Below are 26,998 nucleotides of genomic sequence, written 5' to 3'. Positions count from 1 at the left end.
ATGTATTACTGAATGTGGTGAATGTCTGTGTCGTGTAAGACTGAAATGACTGTGGCTGAAATGTGTTGTTCCTCTCTCTCCCGCCGTGTGGGCTGCTACCGCAGGTTGGAGAAGAGCCAGTCGAGCTGTGCTCCCTACCGTCTGCAGCTGGAGCAGTGTCTGTCTACCGACCAGGTGCCCACCCCTGAGCTCATCCAGGGCTATGTCAAGAAGGTGAGCCTCAGATAAGGCCCTGTCACACTACTGAGACGAGCTGAGCCAAGCCAAGCCGTACTGAGCTTGGCCTGGTTAGTGGTTAGGCATCCACAACTGTGCTGAAAAGGACATCGACGTGAACGGAAAATATTAAGTCGGCACATTTTTGTTCGGGTGGCATGATAGTGTGAAAAGGGTATAGTGGACTCAGATCACAGGCACATCTGACCTTCCTATAGGTCCTAAAGACCCTGTGGGCAAAAACATCTTTGTTGTCTTTATCTTGACTCGCTTTCCACAGCCAGTAGACGAGACGGTCCTTAGTTTTAATAAAACATTGGTGAGTGGAAATGGGTTGTCAGTTCAGCCGGGCAGACGCCTGAGGACCAGAGTTTCATTCTGACCTTCAAACTCTCTGTGCCTGGAGCACTCGCTCTAATATCTGGAAAATAGGAAATATGTAGCCTATGTAGAACTGGAATATGCTCTCATTCTCAAGCAAGCCGATGGCCATAACCATATCATATTAGGAGATATCACAGACGTCTATTAAAAGCAAAGAGCCTTGTCATTATAAATAGCAATGTAACGGAAGCATATGATGTTTACCTGTTTCTCTGACCTGAGCATGTGCAATACACAATAGTGTGATTTTTTTTTTTTCTCCATTCAACACGGACCATTTCAAAGGCTGTCCATTACCTTCACACCTGAGTTCACACACACACACACCAGTAGAAATGATCCCTCTCCCTCATTGACTGGCAACGTTACCCTCAAATGAGATATACGATATTTTTCTTTTCATCTTGGCAATTCCATTTTGCAATTTGGCTGGGAATAAAAATGTGCAAGTGCTGAGCGAACGTTCGATAGATATTAAACAATGCAGCTAGGAAACGATGTGACTGTTTTACAATTGAATTTCATAGAGGATAACCTGTGATATGGCACCCATGCTGATTTGATCTGGATTCTCTTGGTCCCCGGCTGCAGATAGCAGAATGTACTGCCTCTGGCTGGATCTTCTGACAGAATGTGAATGGAGAATGGCATCATTAACACTGCTTGACAGTTAACATTTCAATTTCATTTTGATGGAAAATCCCAATATTGACATAAAATGCCAGATGACAATGAAATGGGAAAAGCAATGCTTGATTTGGGATGCAGTCCTGCCAGGGCTGAAGCCATTGCAATCCAATCGGCTCTAGTTCAATTTGAATGGCTGATGCTGGGAAGAGGGGTGGAGGGAGGGGGGGTGGCTCTATAATTATATGCTAATACCAGGTACGTAAACAGTTCCCCTGGAATCCATTTGGTTGATAAAATAGGGAGTAAATGAGGGAAATTCAGGGGGAAAAATAGCCATGCTTCTATAATGGTACGACTTAACAATGTGTGCTTATGTTCCAGGTTGTGTTTCAAGGTTATCACACATATTTTAGAAAGTCCATTGAGCGCTAGCTAAAACGTTGATCTACTCATGATTAGCCAACATAATCTTAAATGACAGTCCATCATAAACAGAGCATACAGTATGAAAGGTTGGTATTATTAAATAGTACTTGTAAAAGTCAGGTCGTCCACGGATCTCTCTAAGGCGGTTGTTTGCAATCTGTCTCTCCAGCAGATCCAGGATGCTGCAGACCAGGGGGTCATGTTTGTGGGCTTCATCCAGGAGCCGTGTGGGGTACGAGGTACCCAGACCAGAGAACCAGAGACGCCCTCCCTCTCCCTCCACTCCAGCCCCAGTTCTGTGCTCGGCTCCCTGAGCAGCCAAAGCCCCACTAGCCCCTGGACCAATGGAGAACCAGGAGCCCAGGAGCAGGCGGTGGACACTGGGGCCGATGAGGACCAAGGCTCCTTATGTAAGGGTGGGGAGGAGGAGGACCAGACTAGGGACACTGGGGGGAGGGAGACTACTGTCGGGGAAAGCAACCATGATGGAAGATCCTCTCTTCCCATATCACCATCCACAGAGAGCGAGCAAGATCATGATCAGGATGTTATAGTGGAAGACACACTGACACACAACAATAACAAGACAAACGTCGTGGAACTGAAGGAGAAACCAAGCCGTCACACTCAGAGAGCCAGTGGTGAGTATTGTCAGATTTCCATTCGTTACTATGTAATTGGATTCATATACAGTATGCCAGGCAAGATTCAACTTGAAACGGCATAAATGGTTCTTCAATTTCCTCACACTGTGGTGCAGCATAAAGTGGGATTCAATTAGCATATTTCAGCATCTTAGAATACCAGATGGACAGCTCTTCTCTCTCTTTCTCTCTTTCTCTCTCTCTCCGCTCTCTCTCACACATTCTCTTTCAACCCCAGTTGGAAAACGTGCTCATAAAATGTGCATGTGTGTTGAATGCACCCCTTTGTGCGTGTGTTTGTGTGTGTTTGTGTGTGTGCATGTGTGTGCCCATACATGTTTGGCTCCCTGTAGACACAGTTCCCTGGTCCATCTGGACGTCCCTCCAGTGCGTATTGCAGTGAGATAATCCCCCCCCCCCCCCCCCCCACCTCACTCAGCCTCCTCCCTCATCCCCAAACCTCCACAGTCCACACCACCACCACAGCATAGCCAGCATTTTGTGTGACCATGTGCCAAGTGCCCTTGTCCTCTTTGCTAATGCTCTCACTGCTGAAATTGACTCAAAGTCTCAGTTCTGGGTGGCTTTGCCCCTATAATCCTCCTGACTCCTGATTCTGGAGGTGTACAGTAAACAACAGCAGAATGTGGAACAGGGAACAGGGTCACACGCCAACAGTCAGAAGTGAAACTGGGACATGAAACCGACATGCTCTAAAATAGCATCAAAGAGCGTTGAGGTTATTTAAACTTAGCGCTGAGAACATTCCTGTGGGATCACAGGTGTGAGAGGAGGAAGTGATGGTATATAAAAAGACAGAGATTGGACAGACATCACAATGGTCAGTGAAATGAAGCAGTATGAAGCTAACCACTCTCCAACTAAAAATCATGTTGCAGAGGAAGCTGGCCAACATGTTGGTTTAAGCATGTATTTATTATGAAATGTTAGTCCTGATTTAAATCGGTGTTGAGGAGGGTGGATTAGCAGAACAGATGCTGTCATGTTCAACGGTGGTTCTGCACAGTGCACATTATCATTTAGGATTAAGGGGCCTGACCTTGTCTCTTGGACAGGCATCCATCAGGCCAGACTTTAAAGGGACCCATTTGGAATGTCGTAATTGCGTTCAGGCGCTCGTTTACTCGTTAGTCGTCAATTTTCTCAAATGATTGGACCATACAAGGTATCGTCTCATAGCAGGCCTGTCACCTGATATTTTCCATGTGACTGTGGCCCGGCAGGTCACACACACCCTACCGTGTGTTATCGCCATCCAATTCTCAGGGTAAGTCAAGGGCGACCCTAAAATATTTGTTTAACCCTGATGCCCCTGATGCTAAAGTTGTCGAGTCAGTTGCGTTGTGAAGTGGTTATCATGTGGGAATGATCTGATAGGTATGAATCCCCTGGATTATCTTTAACTCCAGGTTATAACTCACCTTTAACCCTTTGCGTACAAAGCTAGCTGTCAAATGGATATAACACATGTCACAAATTGTTCAAAGTGTTGTTATAAAATGTATGTTATACAATTTACCACGATTTGTCTTCTCTTTAAATGCGTTACCATTGAGCTGTCTGGTTTAGTCGGATGCATTAGTGCAGGGTCTCTGTCAGCTGTGCATAAATTACAAACGGTCTGTGACACATTGCAGACGCAGAGCATTTAGTGGAATGGTGAAGCTAGCAGTTCCTCAAAACCGCTGGCCTTGAACGAGTAAACATCACCTTTTAATATTATGTGAAAACCTCATTTTAAATTCAGTCTTTTTTGGGGGAAAACAAACAGAAAAATGAAGATTAGTGGAGCGACTTTGTTGTAATGACTTGGCTTGGTTTTCAATACGTTTTGTACTTTCTCCAACGTATGCAGGGAGAGTTGTGATGCATTATTGTCATTCAGTTGTGATTCTGGAGCTTTGAAGAGTGGAAAACGACAAGATTTGGGGAATTTTGTGGCCAGCTGTCACATCAGTCAGATGTGGGAGAAAGGAAATGGTTATGAATGATTCATTCTTCCTGGGTGTCTGACTGAATGACTGACAGAGAACCAGAGCAACTGAACCATGGTCCCCTCTGATGTAGTGTGTGTGTGTGTGTGTGTGTGTGTGTGTGTGTGTGTGTGTGTGTGTGTGTGTGTGTGTGTGTGTGTGTGCGCGTCTTTTGTGAGTGTTCGTGTGTGTGGGAGTCTAACACATTCTGGCCCTCCGTCTGGTTCACATGGGGATGGCAGATATTAGCATTAAAAAGAGAAGATTATGCAGCTCTTGATTTAAATGGCTGCTGCCGAAACAACAGTCCATCCAAATGTGTATGCATTGGTCCATATTAAAGGAGGACCATTTCAATTGAGGCACAAGCCTTTGGTAGGGGATTGTGGGGAAATGATGAGTCAACTCTGTTATGTGTTATTAATCACCTCCGTTGTGGGGAATGAGTCAACTCTGTTATGTGTCATAAATCACCTCTGTACGGGGTATCAACTCTGTCACGATATAAATCTCTGTTGCGTGACATGTTTCATGTCGGCACAATCTATAGCGATGGAGATTGAGTGTTCTGTGTTCTCAGGGGTGGAGCTGCTAGCCCTGTTCAACCACCCAACTGACCGTGAGGGCCAACTGAAGTACTACACTGGGAAGGTACCGCTGAGGGTTCAACTCCGTGACGAGGGGGTGAAAGGGGTGGAGGCCAACTGGCTGGATCACATGACCCAGCACTTCAACAACGGGGCCTCACTCGTTGATGGATACTTCCACCTGGGCAACGACAACGGTAAACAAACTATCCAATGTCCACTTCATGTTTTTACACGCAGTACTTTTTAATGTAACATCTGTTCTGCTGTGGTATAGTACTAGCAAAGTAATTGGCCTCTTCACAATATCTCAGTACTTTTTTCATCCGTCTGGCAAACCTCTTATTTTGTTCCACGTAAGTAAATAATGTAAAAAATAAATAATAATAATAAGACAAAGGAAATGATGACTTAGCTATTGCCAAAATATCCTGTCCCCTTTTCAAACGGTTCATTCTGTGCTGTTGTTGTTCTAGTAGTACTCTGTGCTACTCCTCTACTGCACATTTCACTCCAGCTCTAGACCCTGGGGCATGACACTTGATTCTGATGGTGACGAAAACCCCCAGCCTGAGTAAATAAGAGTCATAATTCATTCATCTCCTAAAGTGAACGCATCAGCGCCTCTGAAACACAGATAATTAACCTGATGGCAAATGAGTGCCTCCTTGCATATTTTATCTCTTTAGAATGGGGTAATGAACCGCGTTATTATAATTCCTTATTTTCTATTAGGTTATTGTAATATATTTACCATTTTTATGTGTGGTTAAGATATGCATCTTATATTACAGCAAGAGCGTATTATAAAAATTCATATTGGCCAGGCCGTGTTCTGTATTGATCTGGAAATGTCAGCTCTGTATCAGAAATAGCTTGTCAAGTGTACTGTATAGGGAACGGCCTGTCAATGCATGCCTGCCAAACCCTTTTCAAAACAGACAAGTTTGCCGAGATGAACGTTGTGTTCGTGTGACCCTCTTGGGAACTGTGAACGGTAGGATATCAAAGCCAAGACAACATCACGTGTTTGTTGCTAATTACATCAAACGGAGGAGCGTCTGGTTTTAACAAGCCTGAGAACCCATGGCCGTGCAGATAAATTTAGCACCTCTTTGAGATCCATTTCTGTATACGTTCGAGCATGAGAAGAAACTCTAGAGCAATGAGAAGAGACGCTTGAGACCGTCTCCTCTCTGTAAACATCAAGGGCATTCTGGAACGTGAAGCAGCACAATATAAGATGGAGCGTGTCAGTGGCGATGACACTCGGTTTGATTGGAGATTATAATGACAGTCACAGCAGAGCACCAGAAGTGCAAAATAAGTGTCTCTGATTGTCATCATGTCCTCTGTCTCGGATGTAGTGTAATTCAACTGTGTATCAATACTCTGCATGGTCCTGTTATGCCTTGTTTCCTGAAAGAGGTCTTGTTCTTCTTGTCGTTAAGCTCTTCCTCTGAACTGTTTGGTAGTGCGTCTACTTTCCCAATGTCCTCCCACTTTACATGACATCACAGGCCTACCGAAGTAACCGCCAGTGGAATAACCTATATATGTAACAACCCTAAAACAAGCCAAGCAAATGTGGTTACCGGTAGGCAGTTACCCCTTTTAGGTTCTCTTTCAAAACAGAATTAACAATGCTAATAACTATGTCTGCCCCTGTACCTTCTAGTTACAGAGGAATCATCTCTCTGCGATGTAAAGTTTCCCTTCATTGTTCTGTACTTGTTTCGCTGTTGTTTACTCCTACAGTCCGACGCCTCTTCGAATACATATTCATGAATTCCCCCTGCTCGGCTGGCCTTTTGCTAAACCCGGCGCTACCTTCCGACTGTGGCTGGCTGTCGACAGCCTGCCTGGTATGGTCCAGGGGAATACCACACATGCTGTCTCTCCTCCTGCTCCTCTGCCCTCGCCCCCGAAGAGATGGGTTTCCATGGTGAAGCTCACTGAGGAGGTGGGGAGGGGGATAAGTCCTGTTTAATATCCTGGCGTGGCTAGGTGGGATGGAGGCGGGAGACTGGTGGGGAGTGGCTTCAGAGAGACCTCGCCGGCACGGAGGGTCGGATATTAGTTTATTATTGAATTTGCGGATCGTGGCACTGGTAGGCGGCTCCTATGTAACGTTAACGGCCCCGCCACCCTGCAGCGTCATGAGAGGGGCATTAAAGATTAATACCAGGCCCAGCGTGTCACGGCGCCCATGCCGCCCAACGCCACGGCTGGAGTTCTTAGGGGGAGCAGTTTGTTTACTGGTGAATTGATACTAATGGTGTTGATGGGGAGTTTTTCTTTGTTACGCTTAGCTTACTCTACCTCCGCCGCAACAATGAGGATTTGAAGCTGGCGCTGTGAAACATTTGAGCTATTCATATGCATGACAACTAGCATAGTGCTTGGCTTTCTATATTCAGGCAAAGCCGGTAGAGAGAGAGAGAGTTCCCCAGAATGAAATTCCAATAAGGTATTACTTCACAGTGAACAGAATTGAGGAAAGTTTTGCTGGCAATTTTTATGGCCAAAGATTGGTTGTGAAATAGGGCTTGAAGGCCTGTGTGCGTGTGTGTGTGTGTGTGTGTGTGTGTGGGTGTGCGTGATTGTGAGCAGTGGAGCAACAAAAAAAAAGATACCTTAATAGAAAATGACTCAAGTTAAAGTCAACCAGATAAAATACTACTTGAGAAAAAATCTAATATTTGGTTTTAAATATACTCAAGTATCAAAACTAAATGTAATTGCTCAAATATACTTAAGTATCAATAGTAAAAGTATACATCATTTCAAGTTCCTTATATAAAGCAAACCAGACAGAACAGATGCAGTAGCGATGACCAGGGATGTTCTCTTGATAAGTATGTGTAATTTGGAGTCTTGCTAAGAATTAAAATTGTAACGAGTACTTTTGAATGTCCGGGAAAATTGATGGAGTAAAAAAATTTGTCAAAAATTGAAATAGTAATGTACATAATTGAGGAAGATAACCCACAGATATCCCATGTGCAGATACCCCACTTAAGTAGTACTTTAAAGTATTTTTACTTAAGTACTTTACACCACTGACTGTGAGTGTGATTTTGGGTGAACATGCCTTTGTGTAAGGCAGGGTACAGTATTCATGTCATATTCCTTAAAACCCTAGCTATAACCAGAAGTCTGCCCGGTAAGCACAGGTACGTGGACCCTAGCCTCCGAACCTTTGGCTCATAGGAGGAAAGCCTTGGCCAATTCACACTAGAGGTCGACCGATTATGATTTATTTATTTTTTTTACGCCGATACCGATTATTGGAGGACCAAAAAAAGCCGATACTGATTAATCGGCCAATTTTTATTAAATTATTATTATTATTATTATTTTTTTTTATATATTTGTAATAATGACAATTACAACAATACTGAATGAACAATGAACCCTTTTGTTTTAAATCAATAAAATCAATTTAGTCTCAAATAAATAATGAAACATGTTCAATTTGGTTTAAATAATGCAAAAAACAAAGTGTTGGAGAAGAAAGTAAAAGTGCAATATAAAAAGCTAACGTGTAAGTTCCTTGCTCAGAACATGAGAACATATGAAGCTGGTGGTTCCTTTAACATGAGTCTTCAATATTCCCAGGTACGAAGTTTTAGGTTGTAGTTATTATAGGACTATTTCTCTCTATACCATTTGTATTTCATATACCTTTGACTATTGGATGTTCTAATAGGTACTTTAGTATTGCCAGCCTAATCTCGGGAGTTGATGGGCTTGAAGTCATAAACAGAAGAGCTGCGAAGAGCTGCTGGCAAATGCAGTAAAGTGCTGTTTGAATGAATGCTTACGAGCCTGCTGCTGCCTACCACCGCTCAGTCAGACTGCTCTATCAAATCATAGACTTAATTATAATATAATAACACACAGAAATACGAGCCTTAGGTCATTAATATGGTCAAATCCGTAAACTATCATTTAGAAAACAAAACGTTTATTCTTTCAGTGAAATACGGAACGTTCCGTATTTTATCTAACGGGTGGCATCCATAAGTCTAAATATTGCTGTTACATTGCACAACCTTCAATGTTATGTCATAATTACGTAACATTCTGGCAAATTAGTTCGCAACGAGGCAGGTGGCCCAATGTAACGGCTGTCTTCTGTAAAAATGGACCAAGGCGCAGCAGGTATGTGAATACTCATCTTTAATAAAAATAAAGGAGTAGAGCATCCACTTAACAATACAAACAATATATAAGACAGGAACAGTTTTGCAGGCACACAACACGCAGTGCAAAAACAACTACCCACAAAACCAAGTGACAAACATACTCCTACATATATGACTCCCAATCAGGAACAACGATCCCCAGCTGTTCCTGATCAGGAGTCACAAGACCAACACAGAACAATCACACACACACAAGACTGCCACGTCCTGACCCCAAAACTACAACAACAGCTCCATCTGCTGGTCAGGACGTGACAGTACCCCCCCCTCAAGGTGCAGACCCCGGAATGCACCTAACAACGAAAAAACACCAACAAACAAAATCCCCAACAAAACCCATAAACAATAACCCCTAAACAATAAGGGAGGGAAGGGAGGGTGGCTGCCGTCAACGACGGCACTGTGCTACACCCTCCCTCCCCAACCCACCTATCCTGGAGGTGGCTCCGGTGCAGGACGTGGACCCTGCTCCACCCTCGGCGTCGCCCACTTCGGTGGAGCCGATAGCTGCGCCAGGCAGACGGACCCCTCGAGCCGGGCCGGAGGACAGGAGGGCCCCTCGGGCTGGGCCGGGGGACAGGAGGGCCCCTCGGGCTGGGCCGGGGGACAGGAGGGCCCCTCGGGCTGGGCCGGGGGACAGGAGGGCCCCTCGGGCTGGGCCGGGGGACAGGAGGGCCCCTCGGGCTGGGCCGGGGGACAGGAGGGCCCCTCGGGCTGGGCCGGGGGACAGGAGGGCCCCTCGGGCTGGGCCGGGGGGCAGGAGGGCCCCTCGGGCTGGGCCGGGGAGCAGGAGGGCCCCTCGGGCTGGGCCGGGGAGCAGGAGGGCCCCTCGGGCTGGGCCGGGGAGCAGGAGGGCCCCTCGGGCTGGGCCGGGGAGCAGGAGGGCCCCTCGGGCTGGGCCGGGGAGCAGGAGGGCCCCTCGGGCTGGGCCGGGGAGCATGCGGGCCACTCGGGCTGGGCCGGAAGGCATGCGGGCCACTCGGGCTGGGCCGGAAGGCATGCGGGCCACTCGGGCTGGGCCGGAAGGCATGCGGGCCACTCGGGCTGGGCCGGAAGGCATGCGGGCCACTCGGGCTGGGCCGGAAGGCATGCGGGCCACTCGGGCTGGACCGGAGGGCAGGAGGACCACTCGGGCTGGACCGGAGGGCAGGAGGACCACTCGGGCTGATCCTGACAGGCCGGGCACCCTGGCAGATCAGGGCAGGCGGGCACCTCTGGCAGAACCGGGCAGTCTGGCCACTCTGGCAGAACCGGGCAGTCTGGCCACTCTGGCAGAACCGGGCAGTCCGGCCACTCTGGCAGAACCGGGCAGTCCGGCCACTCTGGCAGAACAGGGCAGTCCGGCCACTCTGGCAGAACAGGGCAGTCCGGCCACTCTGGCAGAACAGGGCAGTCCGGCCACTCTGGCAGAACAGGGCAGTCCGGCCACTCTGGCAGAACAGGGCAGTCCGGCCACTCCGGCAGAACAGGGCAGTCCGGCCACTCCGGCAGAACAGGGCAGTCCGGCCACTCCGGCAGAACAGGGCAGTCCGGCCACTCCGGCAGAACAGGGCAGTCCGGCCACTCCGGCAGTTCAGGGCAGTCCGGCCACTCCGGCAGTTCAGGGCAGTCCGGCCACTCCGGCAGTTCAGGGCAGTCCGGCCACTCCGGCAGTTCAGGGCAGTCCGGCCACTCCGGCAGTTCAGGGCAGTCCGGCCACTCCGGCAGTTCAGGGCAGTCCGGCCACTCCGGCAGTTCAGGGCAGTCCGGCCACTCCGGCAGTTCAGGGCAGTCCGGCCACTCCGGCAGTTCAGCGCAGTCCGGCCACTCCGGCAGTTCAGCGCAGTCCGGCCACTCCGGCAGTTCAGCGCAGTCCGGCCACTCCGGCAGTTCAGCGCAGTCCGGCCACTCCGGCAGTTCAGCGCAGTCCGGCCACTCCGGCAGTTCAGCGCAGTCCGGCCACTCCGGCAGTTCAGCGCAGTCCGGCCACTCCGGCGACTGTTGACTGGCGGGCAGCTCCGGCGACTGTTGACTGGCGGGCAGCTCCGGCGACTGTTGACTGGCGGGCAGCTCCGACGACTGTTGACTGGCGGGGCAGCTCCGACGACTGTTGACTGGCGGGCAGCTCCGACGACTGTTGACTGGCGGGCAGCTCCGACGACTGTTGACTGGCGGGCAGCTCCGACGACTGTTGACTGGCGGGCAGCTCCGACGACTGTTGACTGGCGGGCAGCTCCGACGACTGTTGACTGGCGGGCAGCTCCGACGACTGTTGACTGGCGGGCAGCTCCGACGACTGTTGACTGGCGGGCAGCTCCGACGACTGTTGACTGGCGGGCAGCTCTGGTGATGGTTGACTGGCGAGGCTGGGTTGACACACTAGACTCCTGATGCGCGGGGCTGGTATAGGACGTGCCAGCCTGGAGACACGCACCTCCATGCTAGTGCGTCTGGCGGGAAACACCGGACCGAAAGGGCGCACTGGCGGTCTTGAGCGCAGGGTTGGCATCACCCCTTCCGGCTCGATGCTTACTTCGCCCTGGCACATGCGGGGCGCTGGTACCTTGCCTACCGGCCTGAAAATCCCAGGCCTCACCACAGCCCCAACCCCAAAGCACGGGACCTGTCCAGTCTGCCCTACAAGGGTACGGGGAGCTGGCCTGGGGCTGTAATCTCGCCCCGCCAAATAGCCCTTGTGCCCCCCCCTAAAAAATTCTTGGGGCTGCCTCCAACATTCCTCCCTCACTTGCCTCTGTCCTCTTCTCCGCTGCTTGGTCCTTTGGTGGTGGGTAGTTCTGTAACGGCTGTCTTCTGTAAAAATGGACCAAGGCGCAGCAGGTATGTGAATACTCATCTTTAATAAAAATAAAGGAGTAGAGCATCCACTTAACAATACAAACAATATATAAGACAGGAACAGTTTTGCAGGCACACAACACGCAGTGCAAAAACAACTACCCACAAAACCAAGTGACAAACATACTCCTACATATATGACTCCCAATCAGGAACAACGATCCCCAGCTGTTCCTGATCAGGAGTCACAAGACCAACACAGAACAATCACACACACAAGACTGCCACGTCCTGACCCCAAAACTACAACAACAGCTCCATCTGCTGGTCAGGACGTGACACCCAAACTGTTGCATATACCCTGACTGCGTGCAATGAACGCAAGAGAAGTGACACAATTTACCTAGTTTAATATTGCCTGCTAACATGAATTTCTTTAAAATAAATATGCAGGTTTAAATACACTTCTGTGTATTGATTTTAAGAAAGGCATTGATGTTTATGGTTAGGTACAGTCGTGCAACGATTGTGCTTTTTTCGCAAATGCGCTTTTGTTAAATCATCCCCCGTTTGGCGAAGTAGGCTGTCTTTGTTAGGAAGAAATAGTCTTCACAGTTCGCAACGAGCCAGGCGGCCCAAACTGCTGCATATACCCTGACTCTGTTGCACAGAAGAGAAGTGACACAATTTCCCTAGTTAAAAGAAATTCATGTTAGCAGGCATTATTAACTAAATATGCAGGTTTAAAAATATATACTTCTGTATTGATTTTAAGAAAGGCGTTGATGTTTATGGTTAGGTACATTGGTGCAATGACAGTGCTTTTTTCGTGAATGCGCTTGTTAAATCATCACCCATTTGGCGAAGTAGGCTGTGATTCAATGATAAATTAACCGGCACCGCATTGATTATATGCAACGCAGGACAAGCGTGTGTAGTTAACTAGTGATTATGTTAAGATGTATTGTTTTTTATAAGATACGTTTAATGCTAGCTAGCACCTTACCTTGGCTCCTTGCTGCACTCGCGTAGCAGGTAGTCAGCCTGCCACGCAGTCTCCTCGTGGAGTGCAATGTAATCGGCCATGATCGGTGTCCAAAAATGCCGATTACCGATTGTTATGAAAACTTGAAATCGGCCATTCCGATTAATTGGTCGACCTCTAATCCACACACATTAGTAACCCCACTCTTTCTATATCTCTCCTTCTCTCTCTGGATTCCTGTCTGTCCCGTTTGAAAATATAGATAAGCTGTCACAGCCCCGTCTCCTGTTCTCCCCGGCAGTGCTAAGCATACATGTTTAATTCATGTCAGTAACAGACAGGACTTGGGGCAGGGTCATTCGGTTGCTTCTGCGGTCAACAAGGCTTTAGATTCCCCTCCGTTTTTTTACTCCTCTGTGTCTCTCCTTCAAAGTCTATGTCAACCTAGCATCAGTCTCTTTGTCACTTAGTGCCTGTCTTCAGTCCACTTCCCTGTCACTGGGCCCTAATTAGGTTGGTGCTCCGTGTCAGTCGGTGTCACGACTCACGCCGCCATTGTTACTATCTCTCAGTACATCTGTGTCACTCTTCGTCTTTCAGTTCACTCTCTCTGTGTCAGAGATAGTATGCGCACATCTCACTCAGTATGTTCAACCTCAGGTGCCTGGAGAGGGTAGGCTAGTCGATGAGATTACATTGTCCCATTGCGAATGAACACGTGTTTCCCTCCAAGCTTCTGTTTCACTCACTACATTGTCAGTTAAGACTCAACTCAAAATGTTATGCTGTTCTTTGTGTTGGCACTACATATCCTCCAAACCTCTCAACTCCACGGTAACTCAGTGTCTGGCAGCATCGTGCCAGGAGGCAGCGTGTTCCTCCTAAAGCAAAGGGACTCGATCCCTGTGTGCATCTCACCTGAGTGATCCCAGTGCATCGGCAGGCCAACCCAATCTCCAAGAGGGCTTTCCAATTACAAGTCAAGCAGGGAGACATCTGATGAACAATGGATGGGGGGGGGTGTAAAGGAGGGGTAGGGTGGAGAGAGGGCGGGAGAGGGGGGAATGAACAACGACAATGTCTGTATTTGAAAGGAGCCAATAGATGTCTGAAAGATGTCTTCAATTGAGCACGTCCAGCAGCCTTAAATGGGTTTTCTGGGGGGAAATAAAGGACCCTGTCATCCCTCCCTTTCCAGCCAGCCCTCGTTCCCCCATTATTAGGGCAGAGTAATGAAATGTGGAGTGTCTCACGGTGGAGCCTGGGCCGCACAAACTCTATTAGTGTGTAAATGGTACAGGAGTAATGAGAAAGCACTCAGGCCAACTGAGAGCCCTGGTCTGAAGGGCAAGAGGTTCTGGCACACTGCTCAATGGAATCAAAAGAAATGCGGGATGGAGAAGAAGCTCACCAGCTCGCTAATGTTCCTATCCCAATAATGCCCAAACTGGGAATGTTACCCTTGTCCATGGGGTTCAAATGAAATGGAGTCTATAGAAAAGCTATTTTATGGTACCATGGCCCTGTCTTTGTGTATTAGTCCTTACATGTAAATATCTACAATATGTAAAGCATATCATTGTTTTCAGATGAATCGTGTTATGCTTCAACAATCTGTCCATAATGTCGGTCTGTTCATCTATAATCTCTCCAAGCTTCTTCCCTGAAGGAAACACTCTCTCTTGTTCTGTGATAGCTACATAATCCATATCTGGCCCTTGCTTACAGAAATGGTCCATGCTGCAGCCCTGCCTGGTAATAAATGTCCCAGTGTCTGTGGGTTGCTGGTTGGGTGCGTAATGTCATTAACTTCCCTCTCCTCTTTGCACGGCCTAGAGGCCTGGGAGCCAGAGAAACAGACACCCTCCATTCTGTAAACTCCTTCATGACCTTCCTCTCCATTTTCTACAGATTTGCAGCCTAAGTCGGTGGAAAGCGTCTTCATCTTCCAGGAGGGGACGGAGGGCGTCGACCAGAGTGTGACCACCACGTACGATGCCATCGTTGTGGAGCAGTGGACTGTCATTGACGTGAGTGGGATTTTTACATGGCTCGGAGCGTTTCAGTGTTTAATGTGAGAGTCGTCACATGGAAATATTCCCTCTGACCATGGTGGCTATGGCACATGTGTCACGGTGGCTTGATGGCTTATCTTATCTGCAGCAAACAAGCCCTTATCTGGCCAGCGATTAAGTCCCCAGTTTGCGCAAATCCAAGTTGGAAATGGATTTCTGTCTACCTCTGAAGGGTTTGAGGCTTTTCTCTCTGTGTGTGTGTGTGTGTGTGTGTGTGTGTGTGTGTGTGTGTGTGTGTGTGTGTGTGTGTGTGTGTGTGTGTGGTGGGGGGGGGGCACTCTAATCGAGTTTAGAGTTTGAGGCTGTCGAAGTGTGAAAATAGACTTTTGTCCCCTAAATGTGACTGGAAAATTGTCCAGTTCAGAGAGGAAGTCGGCTCACAAACACAGAATTTAACCCTTGAAATAAAAATGCTCTTAACCCTTTAAAATTACTACAAAAATTCAGACTACACAATATTCGCTGCCTTAAAATGTCATGGTTGTTCAGCGTCCCACACCACACAAAAACCTAGGCGCTTGTGTCTTGTGAAGGTTATACACTGTACGAGTATGTAGGCATATTTACGCTAATACTGTGGTAAAGATACTGCAATAATGTCTTTATTAAAGACCAGCAATTATTTTATCAACTGCTGAGAAATAACATGGATTTTATATACTTTTTTTATGCACCTTTGGAAGTTAATTGAAGGACAAAGCAACAATGTTTAACAACTTTAGATGTTCACATTATAGTTCCAATGAATCCAATCAAATGTGCTGGCCAGGACTTATCAAAAGCAATTTTGCTAGACTAATCTCTCCTGAAGTTAGCTTGATAACACTATTTTACAAAGGATGATCAGACTTCATACCCGGCACATTCATTATGATAACTGCTTAAAATGTATATGCAAATTATCCTCACCGCTCATTGTCGTTTCGGTGCCAGAATAATTACTTAAATATTATGCAGAATATTGATTGGGATATTTTTCCCCAGCTCTCTTGTTCCCATCTTGCTGAAAGACTGACAGGTGGTTGGATTTATGAGCAGCGAAACAAGAAAACAGGCTGGTTCACTGAGAATTCAATCAATATTGTTGTGTTGAAGCAGGAAGTGCAGCTTTTCTCAGAGATTTTGTTTTCGTATGGCACAGAACATGTCAAAACTTCTGTTTTAATTGATAGCAAACTGCTAAAACGAATCTGACTTTTAACATAAATGAGGAGTTATTACAGTATTTCTTTGCGCAGTATTCACAATCACGTTGGTAGAATGTGGTAGGATTGGTACAGTGTAGATATGTCGAGCTGTTTGTGGCCAAACTGTTTGTGGTCTTTAATCTAGAAACTCAGACCTTCCTCAAATGTCACTAATGTCACATTTCTGTGGGAGAATGGGTCATTTCGACGGAAATGTATTTGTTACTTTACATTCACATTAGTCAATATGTATTCACCATATAAGAATGTATACGTTAGACCATTTAATCAAGAAAATTAAGGCGAAATAATAACTGTAGAATTTTGCGGTCTAATGGATGGACATTCTACTTTAGCCAGTCAGAAACATTCTTCACATTTTCTTCAACAAATGACTATGCTCTGATGAAGGTCGACTGACAAAGCTCGGCTACGATGAAAGACATTTGCATCTGACTGGAAGTGTGCAAAGACTTTTTCCTATTTCTACAATAAATGACTAAATGAACTGAATAGGACATACAGTAGATATGCATGTATAGGTTATTCATGTGGTGGACTCCATGCTGTATATAGGACTTAGCATGATTAACTGTTTAACACTCAATAATGTCATTCTAAATGCTCATGAAGATGCCTTACTACAAACAAAGATCATACCAAATACCTTCATCCATTACATTGAACAACAAGGGCATCATGTTTTCCCAGTGTTACCTCAGTTTCTCACAGGCTATATTACATTTAACCCAAAAGTGCATGGCCATTATCCGGAGAGGCATTATACGTAGAACTCTACCAGTAACAATACTGTGTGCTTGAGGCAACAGTTAACAGCATTGACATTGTTGTCGTTCGTTCCTAGCAATTGTATAGATGCCTGAGCTTTGAAGAGCACTAATTCAGTCACCAGAAACCAAATTATGTCAAAAAAAGATTAAAGACCAACAACAGAGTAAAGATGCCAATAAAGGAGAGTGAATGGAGAGTGCATTTTCAGACAGAGGACACTGTGGCTGTGTACGTGGGTGGGTGTTGAAAAACAGGGGTAGGGTTGTAGAGAATCTTAGGACCATGAATGTAATAAGAAATCTGAGGTGCTGGCTTAAGGCCGGTAGAAATCACTACAGAATGTCCGGTCAGAAGGATGAGGCCGATGTCCAGGTTAAGGGGAGTTTAATGGATGTGTGTTATCTGAACTCATGGTTCAGATAACTCATGGTTCAGATAACTCATGGTTCAGATAACTCATGGTTCAGATAACTCATGGTTCAGATAACTCATGGTTCAGAACATGGTTCAGGTAACTCATGGTTCAGATAACTCATGGTTCAGATAACTCATGGTTCAGAACATGGTTCGGATAACTGAGAATCATGTCCAGTGAGACCTGACATTAGCTACGGTTCTGAAAGGACAGCGGGGAGAAAGATAACTTAGGCTATAGCACTGCTATAATATGAACAACGTGGTGCCCGTATAGCACTGCAATGTGTGCATGCATATGTCGTATGCGTGTCTTCATATCTGACACGTGCTGTGGTTTGTCAGTGAGGGCAGATGCAGAAGAGATGGAAAACCACATACGCTTCCTGTGTGAGCAGAGGCGTTAGCGCACGTGTAGCGAGCGTGTGTCTTTAACCCAAATCCCAAGTGCACTACACTGTCATACCAGCAATCAATCTAACAGAAATGCATGTATTTTGGTATGCATCATACATAGTTCATCATCTGTTGTCAAGAGCTTGGGTAATCGTGGCTCTTTTGATGGGGTTTTAATGGTTTATGTGTTTATTCATGCCTACATTTATGCGTGTGTGTGTGATCGTACGATGTGACGATAATGGAATTTTGGGTAACGATTACTTGTCACGCAAATGGACACGGTTAGTGTCATAATTGTCCTTTTTGTTCAAATGTTTTGAGCATCATAATGCATCTGAATTATAGCTACGACAAACCTAGTGAATACAACCCAGCTTTGGTAGCACCCCTCTCTCAGAAACAAATAGTTTAGACCTCTTGGAACTTTTGGAAATGAAGCTTCTCCCAATGGTGCCGTTCTGCTCGTGTAAATTACTACCAACTTTACCCACTTCATGTAAAAATGAAAAACTGCTATTGGGTAATTTATATCTACTTGAGTATGAAGTTGAATCCCCCTTTCTCTTAAAATGAATATGTATTAAGACTATTATGATAATTATTTTTGAAGTTCACAGTTATTGTCCATAATTGTCGGTTATACGATTATACGATAATTGTGCCAGCCCTACTCGTACGTGTGCTTGTGCGTACGTGTATGCAAACACTATGTGTATAGTAGTATGTAATATCCATGTGTTTGCATTCTCTCTTTAGGGCTTGCAGGTGAAAACAGACTATGTTCCCCTGCTCCAGTCTCTTGCCATGTACGGCTGGAGACTCACATGTGTCCTGCCTACACCCATCATCAAGACCAACAGGTAACTACTTTCACCTTCCAATACACACTCTCACTGGTATTGATTTAGGGCCTGAATGACCACCATATCTCCTGGTTACCTAACTCTGGTATTGATTGGTCAACCTGAGTAACCCTCTGGAGATTAAACTGCCTTCTCTTTGATTTCAAAGAGCACCCATCTCATTTAGACAAAGCGATGGTCAGCCCATATCACTGGTCAATTAACAGCTCAACTTAAATGGATTGTGAAATCAGTCAGAAGAACTCAACAGGATGTTCAACGAAAATACTAACTGGCCCCAATTGGCGGGTTCATATGTAACAGCGTGTGGTGCGAGACAGTTTAAACCCACAAATGTGTGTAACTGGAAAGTCCCTTCAGAGAAATGTAACGGTTCTTCTGCTCAGCTTCTGCTGACTCATTCATCTTATATGAGGGCTATGCACGCACACATTCGCTAACAGTCAACAGCTCAGTCATCTATCAGCAGTCACAACATGACTTCCAAGTCTTCAAAAATACTTGTCTCCCACCTGAAACCCCACTTTACACAGTCACAAGCGCTCATCATTATCACAAGTCAGAACACGTCCAATCCAATATGTACCCATTGAATTGATTCTTTAAGAATAAAACGTTTAAATAAATGTACTTGTGAGCTTAGTTCAACTGTCGTACCACATCAGCACCCAAAATATAAGCTTGTTTTACTCCAATGTTTGTAAACAAAGTAAATGTAAACAAACACTGTATAGCCTAAAAACATGTTTAAAAGTATCATTTTAATATCGTGGATGGTCAGTCCTTGCATCCATAGAATTTGAGTGGTAACATTTCTCCAGCCCCATCCCCCCTCCCGCTTTTTACTGAAACAATGGTGGGGAGAACGCTTTGTTATTGTTTCAACTACTGATTGCTGCTATTAGTCAGAGTCATGAAATGTGTTGTGTCATGCTTACGAAGACTCCAAGTATATGCTTAGAGTTCAACACGGTTGCAGTTAAATGTTTACCATGCGTACCCTTGTCTCTGGGGGGTCGTGTTTGTGACCGTTCCGGAGCATAGCTGATTAATTACCGCTCTATTTTTATCCCTTGTTTATTCATCACTCTTTATTTTGATCAACTCTCTCTCAAAATGCAACAGCACAACAGCGCAACATGGCTAATTAATCAGAGGGCCGGCCTAGATAAAACCACACAGCAACGCTCATTTCTCTCCATCTCTGAAACACTTGTGTCTTTGTGCTCAGCAACGATGGCTGTTGACCCATTTCAGATTAGCTTAGTCATTACACTTGTATTATGTTGACTCTTCCATTTTCACAACTATATTAAGCTAATGCACGTTGGGATACTGTCTGAGGATGAGCAAAGTGTACTTTCTCTGAAGCAGTCTACACAGAGTCTGTTATGCAAAGACCTACTTACACACTAGTTAGCATCTAAAGTGAACATCCACCGGGACTCAAGGCTTTTTTAATCAACGTAACATGAATGTGAAGGTGCACATGGTAATGTACAGTATATTTCTGCCACATGGAACATGTTACATTTGGTGTAAATCTGATGTTTGGACATCGTAACTGTTTTAGTAAATAGGTAAGTGCTTCATAATACCATTATAAGAAATACTTAACATTACCACAGGTAACCACTAAACATGATACACCATGTTCCCTACCACTGTACCAAAGAAAGTCTTGTTGCTGGTATATGAAGTTTCTATTTCAGTACTGCAGACACAGACAGCTATGAGAGGACTGTAGCAGCAAGACACAGACAGCTATGAGAGGACTGTAGCAGCAAGACACAGACAGCTATGAGAGGACTGTTGCAGCAAGACACAGACAGCTATGAGAGGACTGTAGCAGCAAGACAGACAGCTATGAGAGGACTGTAGCAGCAAGACACAGACAGCTATGAGAGGACTGTAGCAGCAAGACACAGACAGCTATGAGAGGACTGTAGCAGCAAGACACAGACAGCTATGAGAGGACTATAGCAGCAAGACACAGACGGCTATGAGAGGACTGTAGCAGCAAGACACAGACAGTTATGAGAGGACTGTAGCAGCAAGACACAGACAGTTATGAGAGGACTGTAGCAGCAAGACACAGACAGCTATGAGAGGACTGTAGCAGCAAGACACAGACAGCTATGAGAGGACTGTAGCAGCAAGACACAGACAGCTATGAGAGGACTGTAGCAGCAAGACACAGACAGCTATGAGAGGACTGTAGCAGCAAGACACAGACAGCTATGAGAGGACTGTAGCAGCAAGGGGCCTGTAATTTTCAAACTGATCTGCTCCGTTCTACTTTAACGGGCTTGGGCTTTTTCTGAGGACTCAGGTTGGCTTTTCTGCTTTCATTCAGCAGGAAGCTGTCCGGCAATCTGACAGCCTGGAAAATAGGTTATTGGAAATGCAGGGTAAGGAGGGAGGGATGCGAAATGGGGGTGTTTTAGATTGTCAGCCTCTACAGGAGATGTGGAAGCCCATTTGATGTTGTGGGGAAGATTTGCAGCCAGCTCTATACTGTTGTCACCCTATCATACATTTCCGTTGTTCTTTATATGCCAAGTTAAGGCTCCAGCTTAACTCAAAGCTGATTCTTCCCCGTGTGTATAAGAGTACATCTATTTTAATGGATGAGGGATTCCAAGAGAGGAAGTGACAGAGAGAGCGATCTGGAGAGGGAGATCAGGGGATATACGAAAGAGAGAAGGGAAAGGATGGAGAAAGCCTACTTGAAGCTCATACAAGAGGAAGAGGCAGAGAAGTAAAGTGAAGCAGACAGATAATTAGAGACAGCAGGCTAAAGTAGGAAACCGAGTCGATACGTGAGTGTCGGATGGAGAGATGGAGCAGAGTGAAGGTTAATGCGTGAGAGCTGGAACGACAAGAGACGAACAAGAGAGAGCAAGCATGAGAGACAGGAAGCCCACTGACGACAGAATCTCCTCGGTGGATTAGTCTGTCATCTGTACTGTATGGATTATCCATGAATTAACACAGAATGTGACGTGTGCATGGACAGAGATTATTTTGGAGAAGTTTATGAGGACAAACATGTTTTGGGGAAGCCAGTAAACGTGGTCTCGTTCTCTTGGTGTCTGAGCTCTCTCCTAAGCATAGAACATATTCACGTGGACATACAATATCGCTCCAAATTCCTTTTTGGTTTCTCGTATTAACAAGAGACGACAGAAAGGGAAGAAAGCAAGGTTGACCACTGCTATGTAACTCACTTCTCACTGTGGTAGATGTCAGCTATTAGTATGGCATCAGGACTGACCATACTAGTCACACAAACCATTATAAGGTCTACCCTGGAGTGTGGATCGCTCCCCTTCAAGTGGAACTGGAGCATTATAATACAAACTGCATTTTCCATTCCTCTCTTCCTTGCTCTGAAATGACCCCAAGTATTTCTAAAAGAGCTTGTGGCAATGTGATTTGTGTGACATGGATTTCTTTATCGATGGTACAGGCATTTGTCCTCTACAAATAAAGTAACTATGAAGAAAATAGAAATGGTTTCCAAAGTTATTTGTATTTCAGTTCTAATTATATTCTCTCTAGCTCCCTCTCTCCATATTCACCTCTGCCTTTTATCTCTCCATCTCCCCATCTCTCCCTCTGCCCTAGTGATGGAAGTTTGGCCACCAAGCAGGTCGTTTTTCTGCAGAGACCTGTCCTTCCCCGCAAGAGGGGGGAATCCAAGGTACGTGACCTCTCATTCCTCCCAGTGTTTGTCTTGGCACATGTGGGTCGGCTTGCAGCTTGTTCACTAGCCAGAGCAGCGCTCCAAGGCCAACATCACCCCTCACCACCCCGGCCCATACCACACTTGTTCTTGTTTTCACATAGATAAATATGCACACTGCCGGTCAAATGTGAATGAACCCCTTTCTTCTTGAGATATGAGCCATTCTGTGGTAACTACGGCAATGCATGTTGAGAAAGTACTTTCCATTTGACCCTAGATAGTACTGCTATAACCTCTAGATTTGACCTTTGTCCTTTGTGGAAGGAATCAATGCTGATATTGCCTGTGACCTGAATTTAAACTCTGGTCACCATTGGCAACCAAACTGATGGGCAATAACCCTGGCAGAGATGAGCAGAGAACGATAATGTGGATGTTTGTGTGCTGGTAACATGCTGTTTACCTCAGTATACTGTAAGTCTCAGCTAAAAGAGGGTCAATGGAGGCAATCTCAGAAATATTACCAGCCATATTTTCTTGTTTGGTCTGTACCCCTGAAGGCACCAATCAATTCCCTTGAAATTACCATTTCATTCCCCACAATGACAATCATTTTAATTTGTTCTTTCCTTGTTTGCTATTATGTCCATTTTCAACGGTCTGTCTGTCCGTCTGTAACATGGCCAATAGAACAGCAGTTTAGAAATGTTCTTACACAAACATCCTGTCTTTCAGAAACTGATATTCAAAAGCAAGTCTAACAAGAACTCTGTTAAAGATGCGTCAAAAAACAAGAAGAAGAAGAAAAACAAGCAATCGGCAGCAGAGAAAGATCTGGAAGATTCCAAGATTCTTGACGACGGGGAAAAGGTGGTCAAAGAGAGCAGGAACGTGCAGGAAAACAAGGGGAACGAAGAGGAGACAGTGAAAGAGACGGAGGTAGAGACTGTGTGTAAAGAGGCGGAGGCTCCCTGTGAAGTGGACGGAGAGTAAAAGGTTGAGGCAGAAACTGAGGAAGGGGTAGAAAGCGGGGTACAAACTGGGAAGGAGAGAGATGGAGCTGCAGGAAAAGATGACAAGAGTGACAAAGAGGGGAGAGTGGAGGAGGGAGAAGAAGCGGGGGCAGAGACTGAGCAGGAAAGACAGGGAGAGGGGGAGATCGTAGAAGAGAGAGAAAATGAGGTGGCAGTTGATGATGAAACCAAAACTACCAAGGGTTCAGAGGTGGAGACCAAAGAACAAGGGCAGAAAGGGGAGGAGCTGAAATGGAAGTGAAGGAAAATGGGGTTGAGAGTAAGGAAGAGACAAATGGAGGGGAAGAGAGTGGAGAAACGGAGAATGTTGCCATGCAACAAGACCCACCTGACCAGGAAGAACAGGTAGTGCAAAAGGCAGTAAAAGATAATGGACAGGTCAAATTGACCAATCAATGCCCTGAAGAGAGTCAAAGGTCGGATGTGTAAACCTCTGCAGACATCACACCTAAGGGTTCTCCTACCCATCATTCATGTACCTACCAAACAACCTGAGATAGGGGCTCCACAAGTCACCATTGAACAGCCTATATTGCTGCAACATCCTCCTACCATGTAATCACTCTATCCTCTGCAGCAGACATCTCTCCACAATGGACACATCTCTACCACAGATGGACACGCAACAGTCTCTCTCACAGCCTCAGACTGATCCTATACCCACACATAGTGAATGTACATAACTGAGAATGATGCGGAGGAGACTAATGTACGAGGGTCACTGGATATAATGGACAAGTTGATGGGACCAATGGGGCTTGGGTCTGAAGAAACAGACTTTAACCAGGCAAACTCGCTTGTCCTTATTTGTACAGTACTATAGTGGTACAGTTACTGTATGCCACATGGGTTTAGATGAGGAGCACTGTGGGAAATGTAGTGGCTGTTGTTGCTACACGCAATCCAATGCAAGGTGAATGGAACTTGATTTACTTTTAGCCCGTAATGTAAAGTACTACAGATGATGCTGATAATCACTCTGATTCTTATAGTAGGTATGATACATTCGCCTTGCATTCCGTATGTGTCCATATCCAAGCCAAGTAAAGTGTTTGATAATGGAGTAAATCTCCATTGAATGAATGTGTGTGGGTTGAGTGGAAGTGAAGTGTGATGAGAACCAAACTTGGAAATGTTGAGTCAACTTTGAGAGTTTACACACGTTTGATTTTAATAGCTTTTCCAATCAATGGTCATTAAAAAGTACTTGGCAAGGTTATGGGCTGGGCCATGACTGGATGTTCAAGATAGAAACGGCGCACAGAGGAAGTAGAAAAACAAAAATTATTGAGCATTTTGGAATAGCTGTGTTCGAATTGCCATTTTCCATTGACATTGGCTTTAATATTTCACCTCAAGCTTTTAAAGCCCCTCTTGACGGTGTCATTTCTGACAATACCAAAATCATAATGTAGTCTTTCAAGGTATCATGTTGCTTTCCATTTTAAAGTGGTGCTGCGTCGATGCTGTGTGGAGAAATCATTAACCGGCTAATGGACTTTGTCAGCGGGGCGTCAGTCAAGTCATACATTTATAATGGGGGTCACTTATGTGGCTATTGACAGTGGAAAATCTCACCTCTCAAAATAACAAATAGCACTTCATCTGGATTGTGATTTTCATAGGGATTGATTCTTCTTGTGCTGCAGTTGGTAAGCAAAGTCTGTAGAAACCTGTATGTTTACAGATGAATATAGGCTTGTCGTCATTTTCTAAATGTGGTATTTTAATGAATAACCGACTGTTGGTAATGTTCATCTCAATGGCAGATGTATTGTATAGAATTCCAAACTGTGACCAGGATAGCCTTATTATGATACTGGGCCTAAATCGTCAAGTACAAATGTCAGAAGTTTGACAAATATCAAGGTGGTTTCAGTGTTATAGCCTGAGAGGGTTGCTACAATCAGTGTTTGAAGGTAATATGAAGGTAAGTTCAGTGTTCTCTGTTTTAGACTTGAACAGAAGGTAAGGGATTTGGCTTTACAAGGTGCTTTTGATTTGAAGTTAGGCTCAGTGTATTCTGTCGTGCTAACGCTAGCTGAAGTGTGCTTTCTAACGCTCATACTGGAGCTAGCTACCTCCTTAGGCATATTGGGGATTTGTAGCTATGGGGTCATCATTGCCAACTTTTTCCACCATATGGTCCATGCTGTGGGCGTGAGGTCATTACTAATGGCCAAGTGGTCAGGGGTCCTGTTTGAACCATGTTTGATGGATTTTCCACAGCTGCTACTTGTTCGAGTACAAAGGTGTTTGCCCACATGTCAAATAGCAGATTTGATATGAAGTCAGGATATTTTTTATTTTATGATATCTGTGGTATTGTTTTTTTCCAGCGACACTTCGCGTTAGGCGATTATGAGCTTTAATAAGCACTTGTTTTATTCAACATATTTTATTTAGCTTTGCGGGTCACCGCTAGAGAGAGAATAGAAATGACTTGTCCGTTTTAATATTTGTGAGACTAGGACAAATATGAATAAGAAATGGAATTCTAAAACACCCCTCTGTGATAAATGAAGAGATTATCTGGAACCTGAGACAGATTTCCCCATTGGCTTCTTATCAAGTCATTTTTTTTCTCTTTAGATTTAAACTAATCGCTTTCTGCCCAGATATAAGATCATGTAGGACTGTCATATTTCCTTATTCATACATTGTTTATTATGTATTCATCAGTTCTGTTGTTCATACCAATTTGAGTCTTTTTTTTTATATATATCTGTGATCCTTGTTCCTTTGTATATTATTTTACACTGAGATAATACTGCCTCTTCAAGTACAATGTACATTAAGTTGTGGTAGGAAAGTGTGGGAAAATACAGCCAGGAACTATCAGGTGATCTCATGCATTGTATTTTAACACCTACAGCATTCCGGTAGGACACCATTAACATGGACAACTGTAACCTCCGCGGAGTTGGATCATATGACACCAGGTCCTGTATCCGTTTGTATTACCTGAGGGTCGTGAACTCCATGCCCTCATCTCTCGTGATAAGAGATGATTTGTACATTCGCTCAGCTTTGACATAAGTAGACTCTGGGGAGAGTGGGTAGACTACATTTTCCCTGATACTGAAAAGCAAAGGATATAGAGAGAAAAGTGAAGCGGGATCTGGCACTTCATCAGTTAAATTATGCTGAATGTTGTTTACTTACCCTTCCGTGACGAGGGAGACCTGTGACTAACGTAGACCAACCTCAGCCTTGTCTAGAACAAAAGCCTCCAACCCACTCGTGAAAAAAAGGTAATCTACTGTTTCCTGTCTTTATGTAACCATAATTGTCTAAAGCTCAGCAGTCAGTGGCAGTGCAATTGTTCTTGATAATGCTGTGCAAAATGTGTGTTCCAGGGTTCATTTCCTGTGTGTTATGATGTGAAATGGACAGATTAGAAATGACAGAAACATGATACAGTAGGATGGCAATCTCTTTATGTTGTCACTTTAGCTTGCTCGTGGCCTCTGGAATTGTATTGTTAGGTTTCATCACCGATGTTACTGTTTATCACCTGCGCTGCCATTTTGAATGTTGAGTGTCTTTGATCATCGGCTACCGTCACGCACTGCAGTGTTTGTAAAAACAAAGGTATTCTTTGTGTTCACTTTTCATGGAAATGTCCACATCCCTACTGTTCATGACTGTACAATTTGTATATTATAAAATTATTTATATTTAATGTGCA

The 26,998-nt window shown here is 45.2% G+C and overlaps 1 protein-coding gene across 2 annotated transcripts in view; it reads left to right on the top strand.

The window, feature by feature from the left end:
- Positions 1-26,998, top strand: part of LOC106582009 (raftlin) — a 64,061-nt gene extending 37,063 nt beyond the window's left edge. Inside the window, exons 4-10 of one of the 2 annotated variants that reach the window (XM_014164651.3) lie at positions 105-213; positions 1,829-2,297; positions 4,875-5,078; positions 14,764-14,882; positions 18,476-18,579; positions 22,213-22,288; positions 23,009-26,998. In XM_014164651.3, the coding sequence (XP_014020126.3) occupies positions 105-213; positions 1,829-2,297; positions 4,875-5,078; positions 14,764-14,882; positions 18,476-18,579; positions 22,213-22,288; positions 23,009-23,266 (1,339 nt within the window). In that variant the 3' untranslated portion in view covers positions 23,267-26,998. Of the gene's footprint in view, positions 1-104; positions 214-1,825; positions 2,298-4,874; positions 5,079-14,763; positions 14,883-18,475; positions 18,580-22,212; positions 22,289-23,008 lie in introns of both variants that reach the window. The other variant, XM_014164643.3, reaches the window with a different exon arrangement.

This window comes from Salmo salar, chromosome 02 (assembly GCF_965601325.2).
Source record: "Salmo salar chromosome 02, fSalSal1, whole genome shotgun sequence".
Classification (NCBI taxonomy): Eukaryota; Metazoa; Chordata; class Actinopteri; order Salmoniformes; family Salmonidae; genus Salmo; species Salmo salar.
This window is presented reverse-complemented; position numbering and strand designations above follow the sequence as displayed.